At 46.9% G+C, this 18,772-nt stretch overlaps 1 protein-coding gene and 1 pseudogene across 2 annotated transcripts; one reads left to right on the top strand and one right to left on the bottom strand.

The window, feature by feature from the left end:
* Positions 1-6,282: 6,282 nt before the first annotated feature.
* LOC102182772 lies at positions 6,283-7,087 on the top strand (annotated as a pseudogene). Its single transcript, XR_001297525.2, has one exon. The product of XR_001297525.2 is annotated as a 60S ribosomal protein L36 pseudogene (transcript).
* Positions 7,088-10,621: 3,534 nt separating this feature from the next.
* On the bottom strand, positions 10,622-18,345 carry GPKOW (G-patch domain and KOW motifs). The gene is made up of 11 exons (XM_005700752.3): positions 17,679-18,345; positions 16,630-16,784; positions 16,406-16,530; positions 14,415-14,524; positions 13,396-13,609; positions 12,867-12,996; positions 12,170-12,296; positions 11,844-11,967; positions 11,686-11,755; positions 11,064-11,149; positions 10,622-10,971 (listed from the first exon to the last, which is right to left on the bottom strand). Exons 1-11 carry the CDS (start codon positions 17,837-17,839, stop codon positions 10,837-10,839), a joined length of 1,437 nt encoding a protein of 478 aa, XP_005700809.1. The 5' UTR covers positions 17,840-18,345; the 3' UTR covers positions 10,622-10,836.
* Between the last annotated feature and the right edge of the window lie 427 nt (positions 18,346-18,772).

The raw sequence follows: 18,772 nt of genomic DNA, 5'->3' as shown, positions 1-18,772 counted from the left end.
TGAACACAAATCCAATCTGATTTGTGTTCTATTCAAGACATCATCCACTGGGCGGCAGTTTCCCATGTTGCAGGTGTGGTACGTAGGCGGCTTAAAAACAAGCCTCTAGGGGGCAAGCATGCAAGTTATAGGATGGACTGGCTTTAAGAAGTTAAGTGTTTCTAAAGGGAACAAGAAGCTCCCTAGGGAAGAAGCTTCCTCCTATAAAGGCAGGAACCTGTTTACAAAAGCTCATATACCTTGAAATGAATAGGAATTCTATACCTGTGGGGGATACTGGGTGGTCACAACTCAAAAGATGGACACAACCAATGCAGTATCTCTCCAGATCCTTTCTTTAATGTCAGGTAATGTTTCAACCCAAACACAGGATACATACTGTAATGAAAAGGACCTGAGGGCATGAGTCATGCATGGTATAGTAAGTACAAACCTTGAAGGTGAAGTCGCTCAGTCGTGTCTGACTCTTTGTGACCCCATGGACTGTAGCCTACCAGGCTCCTCCATCCATGGGATCCTCGAGGCAAGAATACTGGAATGGGTTGCTATTTCCTTCTCCAGGGGATCTTCCTGACCCAGGGATCGAACCCAGGTCTCCCGCATTGGAGGCAGACGCTTTAACCAGTGAGCCACCAGAGAAGTACAAACCTTGGTCCCACGCAAAGGAGCAGTCAAGGGCCTGGAAGATTCACCACTTTATTTCTCTTTCCTGCTGGGCTTAAAGTCCATGGAAGAGAAAGAGCTTTCAATCAGTGGAACCAATGAGGCGTCAGGGCCTTGGAGGGTAGATTTGGTTGTACAGTATTACAAAATATATTTAAGAAAAAAACAGCCCAGGCCTCCCAGCAGTATCCCAAGCCTCAGCTGGTCCAGTGGCCCAACCTCTACATCATACTGTGCTTTCAATTATTCTGGATATTTTTGCAGAAGTGGAATTGTTGGATCATATGGTAATTCTGTGTTGTTGTTTTTTTTTTTTAATTTTGGGGGAACTGCCATATATATTTTTTTCCATAGTGGCTGCACCATTTTATATTCCTACCAAGAGTGCACAAGGGTTCTAATTTTCTCCACATCTGAACCAACACTTCTTTTCTTTTTCATAGTAACCATCCTAATGAGTGTGAGGCCCAGAGAATTATCATTCTTGATCTGTATGGCAGTTCCCTGGAAACCTTCACTTACAGGGCTTGTCTTTATTTGACCTGATACAGAGCTCTCTCTGAATCACATCTGCTGAGGTGGTGATAACAGCTGGAATCAACAAGAAGTTGACCAAAAAATCATGAAAAACTGGGAGTGAGATGTCCAGAGGGACCTTTGAAAAACTCTGACATATTTCTGGGAATCTGGAAGGCCACATGCATGTGCAACTGCAGGACTGCAAGCATGCCCAGGAAAGAGCTGAGGAGACCGTATGCTTTCACCTCTGGGTGACTTTTTTTTATTGGAGTATAGCTGATTTACAGTGTGCGATAGTGTCAAGTGTACAGCAAAGTGAGTCAGTTATCCATATATATATATATATATATATATATATATATACATATTTCCATATGTGTATATATATATCCATATATATATACATATTTCCACTCATTTTCAAATTGTTTTCCCATACTGGTTATTACAGAACATTGAATAGAATTCGCTGTGCTGTACAGTAGGTCCTTATTAGTTATCTATTTTATATATAGTAGTGTGTATATGACCAATACAGTCTCCTAATGAATCACTTACCCCCATGTTTCCCTTTTGGTAAACCATAAATTTGACTTTGAGATCTGTGAATCTGTTTAAGTTCATTTGTATCATTCTTTTTTAGATTCCACATATAAGTGGTATCATGTGGTATTTGTCCTTCCTCGCCTGACTTACTTCACTTAGTATGATAACCTCTAGGTCCATCTGTGTTGCTACAAATGGCATTATTTCCACTTCTGCGTGATCTTGATGCCCTGTGGAAAACTCTGCTAAGGCAGAGCTGTAAACTACCTTGCTGGAGTTTTCAAAGCATTCAGTGACACACACAGAAACCCTAGGCAAAGGTTGAAGACCTGGTTCAAAGGACTTAAGGAAATCTCTATTGGCTGGCTACTAAGTTAATGAAGGTCACTTTGGTGAGCACACACAACAAAGGACTTTACAAAATTAGTTAAGAAAAGTCACTAAACAGCAGCAACAACAAACCCTGGGGAGGAGAGAATCTGAATTTCAGAGCTGCCACATTATTTCAAATGTCCACATTTTAAATTACAATGAAAACAGAAAGTATAAACCAGATTTCCCTGGTGGTTCAGTGGTTCAGAATCCACCTGCCAATGGAGGGGACATGGGTTTGATCCCTGGTCCAGAAAGATCCCACATGCTGCAGGGCAACTAAGCCCGTGTGCCACAGCTACTGAGCCCACAATCTAGAGCCTCTGCTCTGCAACAAGAGAAGCCACCACAGTGAGAAGCCCACACACTGCAACTAGAGAGTAGTCCTCACTCACCACAACTAGAGAAAGCCCGCCCACAGTAAGAGTAACCCAGCACGGCCAAAAATAAATACATAAAATAAAAATAAAGTATAAACTATACACAGGGGGAAAGTCACTAAATAGAAACCATCCCTGCTGCTGCTAAGCTGCTAAGTCACTTCAGTCGTGCCCGACTCTGCGCGACCCCATCGACGGCAGCCCACCAGGCTCCCCCGTCCCTGGGATTCTCCAGGCAAGAACACTGGAATGGGTTGCCATTTCCTTCTCCAATGCGTGAAAGTGAAAAGTGAAAGTGAAGTCGCTCAGTCGTGTCCGACTCTTAGCGACCCCATGGGCTGCAGCCTACCAGGCTTCTCCGTCCATGGGATTTTTCAGGCAAGAGTACTGGAGTGGGGTGCCATTGCCTTCTCCGGAAACCATCCCTAAGGAAGCCCAAACATTGGATGTACTACATTTTAGATTTTTTTTTTTTAAGTACAGTTGATTTACAGTATTATGTTAGTTTCTGGTGTACAGCATAAGTGATTAAGAATATATATATTCTGGGGTTTCCCTGGTGGTCCAGTGGCTAAGTCTCTGCACTCCCAATGCAGGGAGCCTAGGTTTGATTCCTGGTGCCACATGCCACAACTACGAGTTCACATACTGCAACTAAAAATCCTGCATGCCACAATTAAGACCCAGTGCAACCAAAAAAAAAAAAAAGTGTATATATATATATATATATATATATATATATCTCTGCTAATCCCAAACTCATAATTTATCCCTCCTCCATCCCCTTTCCCCTTTGTTAACCATAAATTTGTTTTCTATGTCTGTGAGTCTGTTGCTATTTTGGAAATAAGTTCAGTTGTATCATATTTTATTTTTTGGCTGTGCTGGGTCTTTGTTGCAGCATGCAGGCCTCTCTAGTTATCTGCAGGCTTAATTCCCCCAGGGCATGTGGGATCTTAGTTCCCACAGGTTAAATTGAACCCGCATCCACCTGCAGTGGAAGGCAGATTTTGAACCACTAGGCCATCAGGGAAGTCTCTGTATCATATTTTAGATTTCACATGTAAGAGTCACATGTAAGTGATAGCAAGTTTCCCACATGGCGCAGTGGTAAAGAATCTGCCTGCCAATCTAGGAGACGCAGAGAATGGAGATTTGATCTCTGGGTCAGGAAGACCCCATGGAGTAGAAAATAGTAACCTGCTCCAGTATTCTTGCCTGGAAAATTCCATGGACAGAGAAGCCTGGCGGGCTACAGTCCATGGGGTCACAAAAGAGTTGGACACGACTGAACGACTAACACCTTCACTGCCATATGCAACAACATTAATGGACTTCAAGGACATTTTGCTAAGTGAAATAAGCCAGACACAGAAAGACAAGTACTACCTGATTCCACTTATGAGGTATATAAAATAGATTTGGGACTTCCCTGGTGGTTCAGTGGTTAAGAATCCACCTTGCAATGCAGAGGACATGGGTTTAATCCCTGGTCAGGGAACTAAGATCCCACATGCCACAGGGCCACTAAGCCTATGAGCTCTAGAGCCTGTGAGACACAAGACAGTCTGCATGCTGCAACTACTGAAGCCCATGTGCCACAACTAGGGAGTCTGGGTGCTGCAACTAAAGATCCTGCATAATGCAATGAAGATCTCATGTGCCACAACTAAGACCCAACACAGCCAAATAAACAGATATTAAAAATAAAATAATCGAATTCATACAATTAAAGACTAGAATGGTGGTTAACAGGTTCTAGGTAGAGGGGGAAATGGGAAGTTAATAATCAACAGGCATAAAGTTTCAGTTAGGTAAGATTAATAAGCTCTGGAGATTTGCTGTACATTGTACCTGTAATCAACAATAATGCATTATATACTTAAAATTTGTTAAAAGCAGAGATCTTATGTTGAGCATTTTCATCACAATCAGATCTAAAAAATAAAGCTTTGCAAGAAAAATAATACAGATTGGTTAATCTATTTTGGAAGCCTTCTCCATTTTGCATTAATGAGAGTCTAGTTGTCACTATGGCCTTTGTTCTAGAGACACTGTCCAAGGTTTGACACTGAAACGGGTCTGCCATTTTCTTTTAAATGCTTTTCAAAATTAATTATTTTTATTTTTGTTTGTACTGGGTCTTCATTGTTGCTAGTGGGCTTTCTCTAATTGCAGAGTAGGGGGCCACTCTCTACTTGTGGTACGTGGGCTTCTCATTGAGATGGCTTCGCTTGTTGCAGAGCACAGGGTCTGGGCACATGGGCTCAGCACTTGTGGTTCATGGGCCCTAGGGCATGCAGGCTTTAGTACGTGAGGCAAGTGGGTTCAGTAGTTTCGACTCACAGGTTCCAGAGCAGGGGCTCAGTAGTTGTGGCACACAGGCTTGGTGGGCCTGCGGCATGTGGGATCTTCCTGGACCAGGGAACCCATGTCCCCTGCATTCGCAGGGTGGATTCTCATCCACTGTGCCACAAGGGAAGTCCTGCAGTTTTCTTTTGAAGAGTAGTTTGTAACTGGTACTTGTACCATAAGCCCCTGGGGGGTTCATTATAACAGAGTGCTGGTTCCCAACTACAGAATGTCAAATTCATTAGGTCCAGAAAGGACCTGATAATTTGTATTTCTGCCCTGTTTACAGGTGATGCTGCTGCTGCTGGTCTGGGGTCCACACTTTTGAGAATCACTGCTTACCTGATACCACAAAGTAATAAAACTCTGCCCCTGGAGAACTGTCCTAACCTCCTCATGGGAACCCTTGGTTCAAGATATGGCCAGAGTCCCTAGAATGACAGGAAGCTGGGACTTTGCTGAGTTTACAAACAGGTTTAGGATTAGCAGGAATTGAACCTGCTTGGTACTAAATGTTTGTTTAATAAATGACAAGTATGTTGGAGAGAGGGAAAAAAAACCCCTACTACTAATGGTGTACTTAATGGCATAAGACTGACTACTTTCCCCTTAAAACCCAGAATGAGACACATATCTACTCTCACTACTGCTCTTTTACATTGTACTGAAGATTCTAGTCAATGCATAAAAGCAAGAAGGAATAAAAGGCATCTGGATTGGAAAGAAATAAACCTGTCTTTATTTGCAGAAATGTGATTACCTAGTAGAAAACCCAATGGAATCTATAAAAAAGGTAATAAAATTGTTATTTTAGCATGATTGGAGGATACAAGATCAATGTACGAAAATCAACTGTACTTTCTCTGGCACTTCAGTGGTTAAGACTTGGTGCTCCCATTGCAGGGGAACTAAGATCCCACATGCTGCATAACACAGCCAAAAAAAAGAATGTGGAGAACTGATTTTCAAAAATTATTTGGCTGCACTGGGCCTTAGCTGTGGCATGTGGATCAAACCCAGGACCCCTGCATTGGGAGTGTGGAGTATCCGCCACTGGACCACCAGTGAAGTCCTAGATAACCAATTTCTTTCAAAAGGCACAAAGCCATGCAGTGGAGGAAGGATGGTCTTTTTAACAAATGGTGCTAGAACAGTTGGATATTCATACCCAAAGGAAGCAGCCTGGATTCATACCTCCTACCATATACAATGTGTTAGTTGCTCAGTTGTGTCTGACTCCTTGCGACCCCATGGAGTGGACATCACCAGGCTCCTCTGTCCACAGGGATTCTCCAGGCAAGAATATTGGATTGGGTGGCCATTCCCTTCTCCAGGGGATCTTCCTGACTCAGGGATAAAACCTGGGTCTCTTGTACTGCAAAAAGTAATTCAAAAAGGATTAAAGACCTAAATATATTACCTGAAACTATAAAACTTCTAGAAAACCTTTGTGATCTTGGATTAGGCAAAGATTTCTTAGATAAGACATCAAAAGGACAATCCACAAAGAACAAATTGATAAATTTGACTACATCAACATTGAACATTTCTGCTTTTCAAAAGCCAATGCTAACTTTCTGCCTCACCAGCCATTGCAGAGCGGTGGCTGTGGCTCTGCTCTTCCCCATGGCCATGGGCCTTAACAAGGGCCACAAGATGACCAAGAACATGAGCAAACTGAGGCACAGCCACCTCCTCGGGTGCCTCACTAAGCACACCAAGTTCATGCGGGACATGATCCAGGAGGTGTGCAGCTTCACCCCTTATGAGCGGCAGGCCATGGAGCTGCTCAAGGTCTTCAAGGACAAGCGGGCCCGCAAGTTCATCAAGAAAAGGGTGAGGACATACATCCGTGCCAAGAGGAAGAGAGAGGAGCTGAGCAATGTCCTGGCCACCATGAGGAAAGTGGCAGCCAAGAACAACTGAGCCCTTCCCCTCTGTCCACAATAAACCTTTTCAGAAAAAAAAAAAAAAGACATTGTTAAGAGAACAAACAGACAAGCCACAGACTGCCAAGAAAAATACTTGCAAAGCATATATCTGATGAAATGTCTGTATCCAGAAGATATAAGAACTACTTTTTGAAAGGTCTATTAATAGGATATGGCAAAAGGGGTGGTGTATCTCTAATCTTTATAAAGATTCTTAAAGCTAGAAAAAATGGAATAGATGAATAATTTGCAAAGAAGAAATAGAGACACAGATGTAGAGAACAAATGATGTTTGGATAACGAGGGGGAAAGAGGGTGGGACGAACTGGAAGCTTGGGATTGACATATTTACACTACTATGAGTAAAATAAATAATAGATATTTACAATACTGTGTGCAAAATAGATAACTAATGCAAACCTACTGTACAGCATAGGGAACTCTACTCAATACTCTGTGGTGACCAAAATGGAAGGAAATCCCCAAAAAAAGGGGGTGGGATATATGTATACGTGCAACTGATTCACTTTGCTGTATATCAGACTAAAACATTGTAAAGCAACTATATGCCAAAAAAAAAAAAAATTTAAAGCAACCTGGGTCTCCTGCATTGGCAGGTGGATTCTTTTACCACTAGCACTTCATGTCTTTGCTCAAATGCCACCTTCATAATAAAACCTTCCCTGATCACCCTATGAATACTGCCCACTCTGGATCCCCTTTACCCTGCTGTACTTTCTCCCTGCACCCCTTTCCATGGCTGTTCACACCTTTAACGTACTGGATAATTCTCATGCTTATTGCCTCTCAGCCCCACTGGAATGTCAGCTCTGCAAGGGCAAGGATCTGTCTTGTTTTGCTCATGATCTTCAGTAACTAGTATCAAGCCTGGCATAGAATAGGGACTTGATGTTTGTTGAATGAATGATGTACCTTTTATGTATCCCTAGCATGCAGAACAGTACCTGGTATACAGTAGGGGTTCAATCAGTTCAGTTCAGTCACTCAGTCATGTCCGACTCTTTGCGACCCCATGAATCGCAGCACGCCAGGCCTCCCTGTCCATCACCAACTCCCGGAGTCCACCCAAACCCATGTCCATCGAGTCAGTGATGCCATCCAACCATCTCATCCTCTGTTTTCCCCTTCTCCTCCTGCCCTCAATCTTTCCCAGCATCAATGTCTTTTCAAATGAGCCAGCTCTTCGCATCAGATGGCCAAAGTATTGGAGTTTCAGCTTCAACATCAGTCCCTCCAATGAACACCCAGGACTGATCTCCTTTAGGATGGACTGGTTGGATCTCCGTGCAGTCCAAGGGACTCTCAAGAGTCTTCTCCAACACCACAGTTCAAAAGCATCAATTCTTCGGTACTCAGCTTTCTTCAGTCCAACTCTCACATCCATACATGACTACTGGAAAAACCATAGCCTTGACTAGACGGACCTTTGTTGGCAAAGTAATGTCTCTGCTTTTTAATAGGCTGTCTAGGTTGGTCATAACTTATAGATGCCCATTGAATGAATTGGAGCAATAGCAATAGCAATTGGAGCAATAGGAAGTAGCAATACCAACTACTTCCTTGGTAAGGAAGTAGTTTTTCAAGCTGTTACTTACTCTCTGCTGGATGCGACAAACACGGAAGTTAAGAGGCCCCATTGTGGGAGTAGAGGCTGAGGAGCTGAGGAAGCCATGTCAGAAAAGAGGAGCCTACCTGTATATATCTGCCCCCAAGCTCAGCCCCAGGCAGCAGTCCCAGTCACCCAAATAACTGACTTCTCTCAGAAAGGCAGAGAAGCTTCTTCCAGTCTGTCACAAAGGCTGGCTCAGTGTCTGGACAGCTTCCTAACAGGGTAGCACCCTGCAAGGAAAACTCCGGAGATTTGGCAAAAGAGGCAGATGCTTTTTCACCCACATCTTGCTCAGACCCTGTGATGGGGAAAAAGCCAGTCTGGACAAATTGTACAGGTCATGGTCCCCTGCTTGTGAGTGGTCAGTAGAGTATTCATGAGCTCATGGAAGCTGTTGCTGCAGTAACCGCTGCCAAGGAGGCAACACTGGCAGCACGTGCAGCAGCTGAGAACACCATGTAGACTCCGAAGGTGTTTGTGCACAGTGAACAAGGGGCAGGTTGGGAGGGCTTCCTCGTACTGTCTGTGCTTCCTGGAATGTAAGGAGGCCTGTCCTCATACTGAGGGATCAGGAGGGATCCTCTTGGAGAAGCATGAAAAGCCCCAGTGATCTGCCCAGCGGCACCAGGCCATCTGCCAGGGGCTAGGCCTTCTGAACACAGGGTTGTATTCAAGAACCTCAGGCCCCATTTCCAAAGGTGGGCTCAGGAGAAACATTAACTCCAGGAAACTGGATCTGATAAAAGATCTATTTTAAGGGTCAAGGAGCACAGAGGAGATGGAGGAATTGTCTGAAACTGCCAGGTCATGTATCATTACAGGGCAGACACGGCACCAGGGCCATTCCCTGGGGAGCTTTATGTTCTCCAGGGCATTACCAAGACAGATTTACTATGATTTGGAGAAAAGAGGAGGCCTTCTTGACTGGGTGAAGCATTTAACAACATAGGAAACTGATTTCTGGATGGGGGCTTCCCTAGTGGCTCAGATGGCAGAATTCGCCTGTAATCCCTGGGTTGGGAGGATCCCCTGGAGGAGGACATGGCAACCCACTTCAGTATTCTTGCCTGGAGAATCCCCATGGACAGAGGAGCCTGGTGGGCTAGTCCATGGGGTGGCAGAGTCAGTCACAACTGAGCGACTAAGCACAGAACTCCCAACCCTTTCCAAGATTAAAAATACAAGTCAGCCTGTAATTCCAGGGCAGTGTGTACAATCACAGTGATGATGCAAGAACTGGAGGGGTTGAGGGTGGGGTTATTCTCTGGTATCTGCCTTAATAACCCTGTTTGGCTAATCTTGAAAACAGATGAGTTCTGGAATTAATTAGGGATGATTGAAAAAAAATTAAGCCAGTCTGTGCAAGTGTCCCTCATACTGGGGTGACAATACTAGAAGGTTTTCTAATCCCTTGGCTTACTGGGCCCATGGCCAACTCATTGTCTTTCTATACCTGCTCGTTTTGGCTCAGAACAATAATCTGCTTCTGCTTGGTGTAGACAGCAGCTTACCTGTATTATTCTTCTTGAGGGGAAAGTATTCAAATTCTCCACAGCAGTGCCCTGTTCTGAAGCATCAGGAGTTTATACCAGAAGCCTAGATCTAATGCAAACACCACTAATTATATCAATGATTTAATGACTGAGGATGATTTACAAACAGTTGTGCCTAAACTCTGACTTCCCTTGTGGATTTTTTTTCTTCCCTGTTGATTTTCTATCTTAGGACATTAAACAGGGAAAAGGATTCTCTGGAATCCTTTAGTAGGAAAAAGATAACCTTTTGAGAATCTAGTTACTCAGAGAAACCAGAGAAATTCTACCCAAGATAGACAAAACTTTTTTACCTTCAAAGTTTTGGGACTAAAACAGGGGCCCCGAGATTAACTAGCTGCTCTGGAAAGTAGTGCTAACACATCCCATTGGTGGGGAGAAGCCTCCCTTCAGCCTGAATCCTGTCATAGGCTCAAGATAACCTGTGGGCATCTTCTGTGGATCACAAGTAAAAGCAGAGCCTGCAAGATTCTTCCTTAGGATGTTCTCCAGAGATGCAGCATACCCAAATCCCTAGTCTCTGCTCAGGGACAGGGTTCATAGCTTTGGGATTCTGACAGTGTGCTCAGGAGCAAATGGATCTCCTTCCACTTGGCTGGCAGCCCAAGCTTGGAGGTGGGGCTGCAAACAGGAATGGTTCCCATCTCCACTCACAGCTTAGCACACCATTTATGATCTCTTTGTTTCACCAACAATTTGAACTTTTTATTATATACTAACTTCTGATAAACTGGGTTTGTTTCTAGCCTCCCTTCTGACCCATCCTGTCCCAGGACTGCACTGCCAAGTGGAGGGCAAACCATGACCCCCTCCCCCCACCTTCACAAAGGCGGGCTTTTCACATTGTACAGGACTAGAAACAGCCTGGTGGATGGGAGCGTATCCACAGGTCAGTCTTCCTCCACGTCCCAGAGGCCCACAAACTGGCAGATGGCATCATAGTGCAGCTCCACCACCCTGTCTTCTCTCTGCAGCTGTACCAGAGCCCGGCTCCGTGCTCTGTCCCGGTCCAGCAGACGGCCCACCTATAGCAGGGGTGGGTCGAGTCAGCAAGGCCAAGCCAGACCAGAGACGTTCCCGTGGGCCCCTGCCCCCGTTTCCTAGGTCTGCAACTCACCCTTCCAGCCCATTGCCCCAGCACCACCATCACCTGGTCGCCTGGGACCTTGGGGACCAGGGTCTCCAGCATGTCTTCCCTCAGGCCTATGGACAAGGAAAGGGGAGTGAGACCTGCAGCAAATGCCAGCCCAGCCAGGGTCCTGTCAGAAGGGCCTCTCCTGTATTCCCTGGAGCCACTCTATACCTGTTGACAGATGGTGGTCCCCCATATTCATTTCCCAGAGGAGGAAACCTAAGGAGCCATTCCTGACAATAGTTGTAATAAAGGGACCATTTATGTATAACAACGATGAGTGGGGGGTGATAACAGACACCATTTATTGTGGGCACATCGTATGCCCTGCCCTGCATGGGGAGCTTACACACATCCCTGCAAGGCACCAGTCCCAAGAGGGAGAAACAGGTTATCTTCATGATAATTTTTCAGAAGAGGCAAGTGGGGCTCAGATATTCACCATCACAGAAGTGTCTAATGATATGTCAGAGGGTGTTGGGCCTTACAAAAAAAACCAATTCTGCCCAAACTCCCAGCCTCTGCCTGGGTCAGGCTCTTGACCCAAGATAGTCTTCTCATCTGCCTCCGGGATGATGAAGACCCAGCAACCATCCCTCAGACTCACCTTCCAAGACCTGGCCTTCATCTGTCCGACACACACAGGTGTCTGGGCTCAGGACGTCTTCAATTGTCATCTGGGGAAAGGGTCAGCAGATATGAGAATGTTAGCTAAGGGGACCCATTCCCTGGGGGAAGAAGCAGACCCAGGTGTGGGGTTCCCACCTTGGTGTTGTAATACTGGCCGCCCTTGTGCAGCTTGTCCACAAACCGCACTCGCAGATCCCTGTGCAGCCAGTGCTGACTCCGGGGGGCTGCCTTCTCATTCTTGGCTGCAGGCCCATCCTGTCTGTGGAGAGGGGTCAACACCAGGCATAGCTCTTTATGGGGGGCATGTTCCAGTCACCCCACCTTTGCCGATGTTTTGAAACCCACCCATAATGCCATTCCTAGTTCCTTCTAGGCACCTGCCTTGCCCTGGAAGCCTTCTCTGCTGGAGCCTCCCCACAGTTCTGCCCCTACCCCTACACCTGAGATGCTCAGTGTCCCACCGGTCTGGATGGTGTTTCCGCTTCCTCTCTGAGTCCTCCCAGCATATGTGGCTGTCCTGATCCTGGAGGGTCTTCCGTGATGAGGTTGTTCTGTGCTGTTCCCCAGGGGAAGTTCTGCTCACCTGACCTGTTCAATAGGGTGTGAAGGGAACCCAGAAACAGGCTTGGTATCTCACTCGCTTCCCTTCCAGGCCACACCTCAGCCTCAGGCCACCTCTCATCTGCCAGAGTACCCCGGCTCACCATCCAGCCTTTGCCTTAGCAAAGGCTAAGAACACTGCCTGCTTCCTCTCAGCTGTCTCAGCTTCCTTCAGGAGGCCTTGCTCAACCCACCTCCCATGTGCCAAACTGGCCCATCCATGCCTAGAATGCCTTCCTCCCCATCATGCCTTAGTCCTAGCTGTTCTCCATCCCTAGCAATGGAGCAGTCCACCACCCGAGAGACAAAAACTTTCCAAGGGTAGGAACTGGTTTCCATTCCTGTTGCTTCCTCCCTAGAAAGAGGCTAAAGACCCAGGGTTACTAGAGAAACTCTCTTCGGTCAAACTGCATAAACCACTATGTTCACTCTCACCTCTTAATTCTGACCAGAAGTTACCCTTGCCATGCAGACCACTGTCCCATCCCTCTACAGATCTAACTCTCACCCCCAGTAACACTGCTCCAACTTCCCCAGATGAGTAACAGGCTCACTTACTCAGATTCAAGTTCTTGTCAAACTCCTTCTGGGAGACAGGCCGCAGGCAATACTCACTAACAGTCACCATGCGGCTCCCCACAGCCAGACGGACCATGGCTCGAACATTGTCAGGATCAAGGCCTTCCACCTAAAGTGTGTGTGGGGGGGGTGGGGCGGGGGGAAATGAGGCAGGGGTTGAGTGGACTTGACCCATGTTCCTAGGACCAAGTTGTCCACCCTTATCTCTAATAAGCGTCTTATCTCTATGCGTCTCTCCCAGCAGACTATGAGGCTTGGATACATTTTAAGTATCTAGTCCTCAGCGACTTGTGGCAAAAGGCATTCTCTCCCTTTCAGTTGAAAACTGAGGCTCAGAAAGGCCTGGCAAGTAGTCCTTAGTTACGGAATGAGATAGTGGGTCTGGCAGCCCTAAAAGACAAGGACTTCCAGCCTTTATACTCCACACCCAATTCTGCCTCCTTCTGACCCTCACGTCAATCTTCCCTGCTGCCTGTTTTTTGGCTCCAGGCACATCAAGGTTCCTTACCTTCCCATAGAGGCCTCGGTGGGGGCCAGAAAGAACCACCACAGCTCCTCCAGGCACCAGTCCTTTAGGTTTGTCTTCCTTATCCTTCTCTTGCTCCTCATCTGGCCTCGGCAGGCGGCAGGGGCTGGTAGGGGCCAGGGCCTGGACCTCGGTCAGGTTGGCGCCCAGTCCTAACCCCTTGGGCCTCAGTGAATTGACACAGGGCTTCACTACTCTGCAGGGAGCACAGAATATGGACTTGTTGGGGGGATGCATCAGTCTTCAATGTCTTGTTCCCCACCCCTATCCCCAACCACTACTTAACTCCCATCCTATCAACATGTTCAAAAACATCCTTCCCAATCTCATATTAGGACTATTTATGACCTACAGAAATGGCAATTTCATTTGGTTCAACCGAATAACATGCTGAGTATACCATCTATGACATGGTATCTGGAGTGGATTCGAGACAGGTCCCAATAGCCAAATATACCAATATTTCTACATGGGAGACTATTCACACCAAACAAGATAAATAGACTGTAAAATGCTCACTGTCAATTCAGGTCATATTTGGCTGCCAAATATTTCATGAAAAAAAAGTCTTGTTTTCAGAATTCTTTAGAGTTTGGAACGGTAGAGAAGGGATTACAGGTCTGTATGATCATGACAATATCAAGGGTTTAGCCTATGCTTATCTGTGGCCAAGGGCTACTATAAGGGCTTTAGGTGTATCATTTCACTTAATTTTGAAAACAGTGAGGTCAGTACTGTTATTATCCCCATTTTTCAGATGAGGAAGCTGATGCCCAGGGAGGCAATGTTTACATAAATAGGATCTCTTAATGGAGTTTCAAAGGGCAAACAGGAGGTTTTAACAGCAGCGGAAGGGACTATTGAAATACTTAGGGTGGTAACGTGCCCTCTCCCTGCCTGGATGGTTCTGGGTGGGCGGTAACCATGGGGGGTCTGTTCCCTGGCCCATCAGTTGTCCCCTGGCCTGTCTGCTGTCCCCTGTCCCTACCCGAGAAACTCACTGACTGAAGGTCCGGCCGATGCCCTCGCCAGGTTTCCAGCCCATGCCCCGCAGCATGGCCAGCCCGTAGGCCTCTACAGGGACTGCCTCGTAATCAGCCTCCTCCGGCACCTATGGGTTTAGGCAGAGGAAGGACGGTCAGGCTTGGCTTACCATGGGCCCACTGAAGTGTACTTGCTATCACCCACTGAGTGACACTTGAGGCTTCTTTTCCAGTGAGCTCAAGGGTGAGCTTTTCTTTCCTCTCATCATCCCTCACTTTATTCCTCCATGTTCAGTCCTTGGACAAATATTTATAAAGCATCTATTCTGTGCCAGCTACTGTTCCAGGTGCTGAGGATAAAGCAGTGAACAAAACAGACAGAAACTCCTGCCCTTGTGTGGCTTACATTCTACTTGTGGAGACAGAATAAATGAAATGCCTAAAACATGATATGTCAGGTAGGGATAAGTCAGATGAAGGAAAATAAAGCAGGTTAAGGGGATGCAGAGGGATGGAGAAGGGAGTGTCACCAAGTTGATATTTGAGTAGAGACCAAAGGAGATGACAGAGGGAACCCTGAAGATACAGGAAGAGTGCTCCAGAGAGGACAGTAAAAGCAAAGGCCCCAAGGCAGGACAAGATCTGTTGTGTGTGAAGAGCATCGTGAAAGCCAATGCGATTGAAACAGATGTGGAGGCAAAGAGGGGTGGTAAGAGATTAATCAGGAGAGCTGGCCAGAAGCCATGATAGGATGGCAGCTGCAACGGGACCAGTGAAAAAGTTACTGCAATAGTCCAAATGAGAAATGCTGGTGGCTCAGACCAGAGGAGTGGTAGTGGTAATGGAGGAAAGTGGTCAGATTCTGGATATATGTGGAAAAGAGAGATGACGGGATTTTGCTGACAGTATATAGGGTATGAAATGAAGGGATTCAAGGATGACTCTAAGGTTTTTAGGCTGAGTGAGAGGAAGGATGGATGGATCTGTGATGGACTGAGATGTGGAAGGCTCTGAGAGGAGGGAAAATCAGGGAAAGGAGGCCAAAACTGGAACAGGATGGAGAGTGAAGTGAAGGTCTTTTTTAAGATGAAAGAAACCCAGAGGTTGTCTGAAGACTGAGGAGAATGGTTCAGTTGAAAGAATCTCTCTGCTTTGGGGCTGTAGGAGAACTAGAACCCAAATAAGCATTGCCAAAAAATTGTGAAGGAAGAGGTGGAAAGTAGGGTCCATGAGTATGAAAGGCAGACTTGGTTACTTCTGTGGACACACCCCTCATTTCTCCTGTTATCAGAATCATCACTCCCTTAATTCTTTATATTCACTCTAGACACATCAAGGTGTCACTGATAGACACATACCATGCTGATTTCCTGTCACTATGCCATTGTCTGGGTGGTTGCTGCCATTAGGAGCACTCAACCTCCTCTTCCTTCTCTCACTAAACCCTATCTATCCTCCTGGCCTCACTCTTACCACTCTGGTCTGGGTCACCATCACCTCTAGCATGGACTGCTGCTCTCCTTGCCTCCACCTTTGCTTACTAGTCTGTTCTGCTCACAGCAGCCAGAGAGAGCCTGTCAAGTCATAAGTATTGTCCCTTCTCTGCTCAGAGCCCTCTCATTGCTCTCATCCCACTCAGAGTAAAAGCCCAAGTCCTCACGATGGCCCACTTGTGACCTCATCTGCTACCCTTCCCTCTCATTCATTCCACTCCAGCTACACTGGTCTCCCTGGTGTTCCTCAAATGCTCCAAGCAGAGTCTACCCTTAGGATCTTTACATTTCCTGTTCCCTTTGCTCCTCACCTCCTTCAGATAATCCCAGAGTCCAAACCTTTTCACACCTCAGTATTTGGATTCATTTGTCAATGCTTCCAAAAAGGACAGAAGGAAGGGAGAGGTGGCAGACCTGTAGCATACACACAGACTTTTCCTGCTGGTACAGGGAGACAAGCCTGGCAGACAGGACAATGAGAGACTGGGGAAGCGGGGAGGTGAGGGGCCAGCTCACTGTCTCAGCCTGGGGTTCGCTGTCTGTCCCTTCTCCGTTGGGGATGCATCCTTTCTGGATCATAGGGATAGTGAGTGTGGGGTCAACACCCACATTCTCTCTCTCCTCCAGAGACTTCTTGGATTCTGAAGAAGAATGGTAGGGAGCAATGAGGTCCCACCCTCTCCTTCCATCTTCCTCCCATTCTTCCTTCACTAGGGCAAGGCAAAGGAGGGATTACCCACCCTCAATGAGCTCCTTCACAGCCTGGGACAGCATCCCATCCATCAAGACCTCAGTATGTATGGATGGCCCAGGGGCCTGGGTCGGTGGCTGCCTTCGATGGCCGTTCTGGATCAAAGGGATGACAAGTTCCTTGGGGGCTTCTGAGGGCTTCACACTGATGTGGACACAGAGGAGTGAAATTGGGAGAGTAGCACAAGCAGTGAGTCCTGAGCCACAACCCTTCACTCAGAAGAAACACAAGAGCCACACTCACCCCCAGCCCCATAGATCACGCCCTCTGTTCTCGTGTTATACCCTAGTGGTGCTTTCTTTGGATTCTCTCCCCCACCACAAACTTTTTTTTTTTCTTGGCTGCACCTGGTGACTTGCGAGATAGTAGTTCCCTGACCAGGGGTCAAATCTGGGCCCCCTGCAATGAAAACAGGGAGTCCTAACCACTGGACCACCAGAGAACCCTCTCTCCCCACCTCTTAAATGTCAGTGCCTTCGTGGAATCAGTCCTCAGTTCTGGACCTTCTGTTCATCCCAAGACCCACTTCTGTGGCTTCCACAAGGACCTAGAAATCACCATCTTCAGCCCAGACTCTCCCCCCAGTTCCAGGCTCCATACCAGCCTCCTGGATGGTTGATTCTCTTCTGGAATCACCTCCCTCAAACTGTCCATTCCGAATTAAGCTGATCATGGCCTCCCGCCAACCTGAATCTGGCGCTCAATTCCGGTCCCCATATCGAAGAAGCCTCACCGCTTCACCTGGGCCACTAGGAGCCCTGTCATTCTCATTCCTTCTCTTCTTTCAGAACACAAACACACGCTCCGACTGCTAAACACACCCTCTCTCAGGAATACATCCTCTCCTCTCAATCCCTCTGGCCAACAGATCCAATTTCCCCACCTCTCTTACTGACTCCCGACTTTTCTCCTTCACAGATTTTCTCCGGCTGTCCTTCAGACTTCCCAGGCCACTGTCACCAAGACATGAACTGATTCCACCCTCCCGCAGGCACCCACCGCACCGGTTTCCAAGGGATGAAAGACCCAGCACTTCACCTCTGCAGCTCCCTGCCTTCCACGGTCTTCAAGAAATCCTTCTCCTCCGGAGCCGTGTCTCCCGCTAGCCATCTTCGGGCGGACGTGCGATTGAAGCTGAAGGAAATCGGGGCAGTAGAGGATCCCGTCGGCCGCAAAACACCATCTTCGGCGTCCGCCATCTTGCCCCTCTTCCCAGGCCGTCGTGCTGCTCTCTGGGAAGCTTAGTTTACGCTCACTTTGCCGGGGCCTTGAGCACGACCGGTAGAACTACCCTTCCCATGAAGCATTGCGGCACTGGCCGGCGAAGGCGGATAGGGACCGTAGGAAGTAACTGCCGTTCTTTTTACTTCACAGGAGCGCGTGACGCCAAGCATAGAGGGAAATGTAGTTCTTAGGGAAGCTGTATGCGTGCTAAGTCGCTTCAGTCGTGTCCGATTCTGCGACCCTATGGACCATAGCCCATAGGCCAGATTCCTCTGTCCGTGGGATTCTCCAGGCAAGAATACTGGCATGAGTTGCCATTCCCTCCTCCAAGGGATCTTCCTGACCCAGGGATGGAACCCACGTCTCTTATATCTCCTGCGTTGGCAGGTGGGTTCTTGGGGAAGGTAGGCGTGATAGAAGATGAGTTAGTTCTTGCTAAGTATTCATTCCTATGTGTGGGCATTGTTAATCGCCTGCTTTGCCCTACTGGTGTGGGAAAGTAGGGAAAGTAAATAATTAAGAAAAAAAATCTGTGAGTGCCAATTGTGTACAATAATAAATAATAGACATGTAAGTGGTGCCTTCAAGATGATAGATGTAATAGTGGACAAACTCTAGATTCAAATACAGATGACCTTTGGATTACATGGGTTTGAACTGTGAGGGTCCATTTATACGTGGATCTTTCACTAAATAACCTACTACATTACTACATGATGTGAGGTCGGTTGGATGCAAGGTTGGTTGAATCCGAAGATGCAGAATCTGGAAGATTTTAGACTGCCCTGCATTGTTGCCCCTAATCCCTACATCGTTCAAAGGCCAGCGGTATTAATAAAATAGCCTGGCTTCCTCTCTTGAGACTCCAAGTCTAGTGGGAAACAATGACACTCAAAACGGATAAAAAA

The sequence above is a fragment of the Capra hircus genome, unplaced genomic scaffold (assembly GCF_001704415.2).
Source record: "Capra hircus breed San Clemente unplaced genomic scaffold, ASM170441v1, whole genome shotgun sequence".
Lineage (NCBI taxonomy): Eukaryota > Metazoa > Chordata > Mammalia > Artiodactyla > Bovidae > Capra > Capra hircus.
The sequence above is the reverse complement of the archived record's forward strand: the minus strand, read 5'-3'. Positions and strand labels throughout refer to the sequence as shown.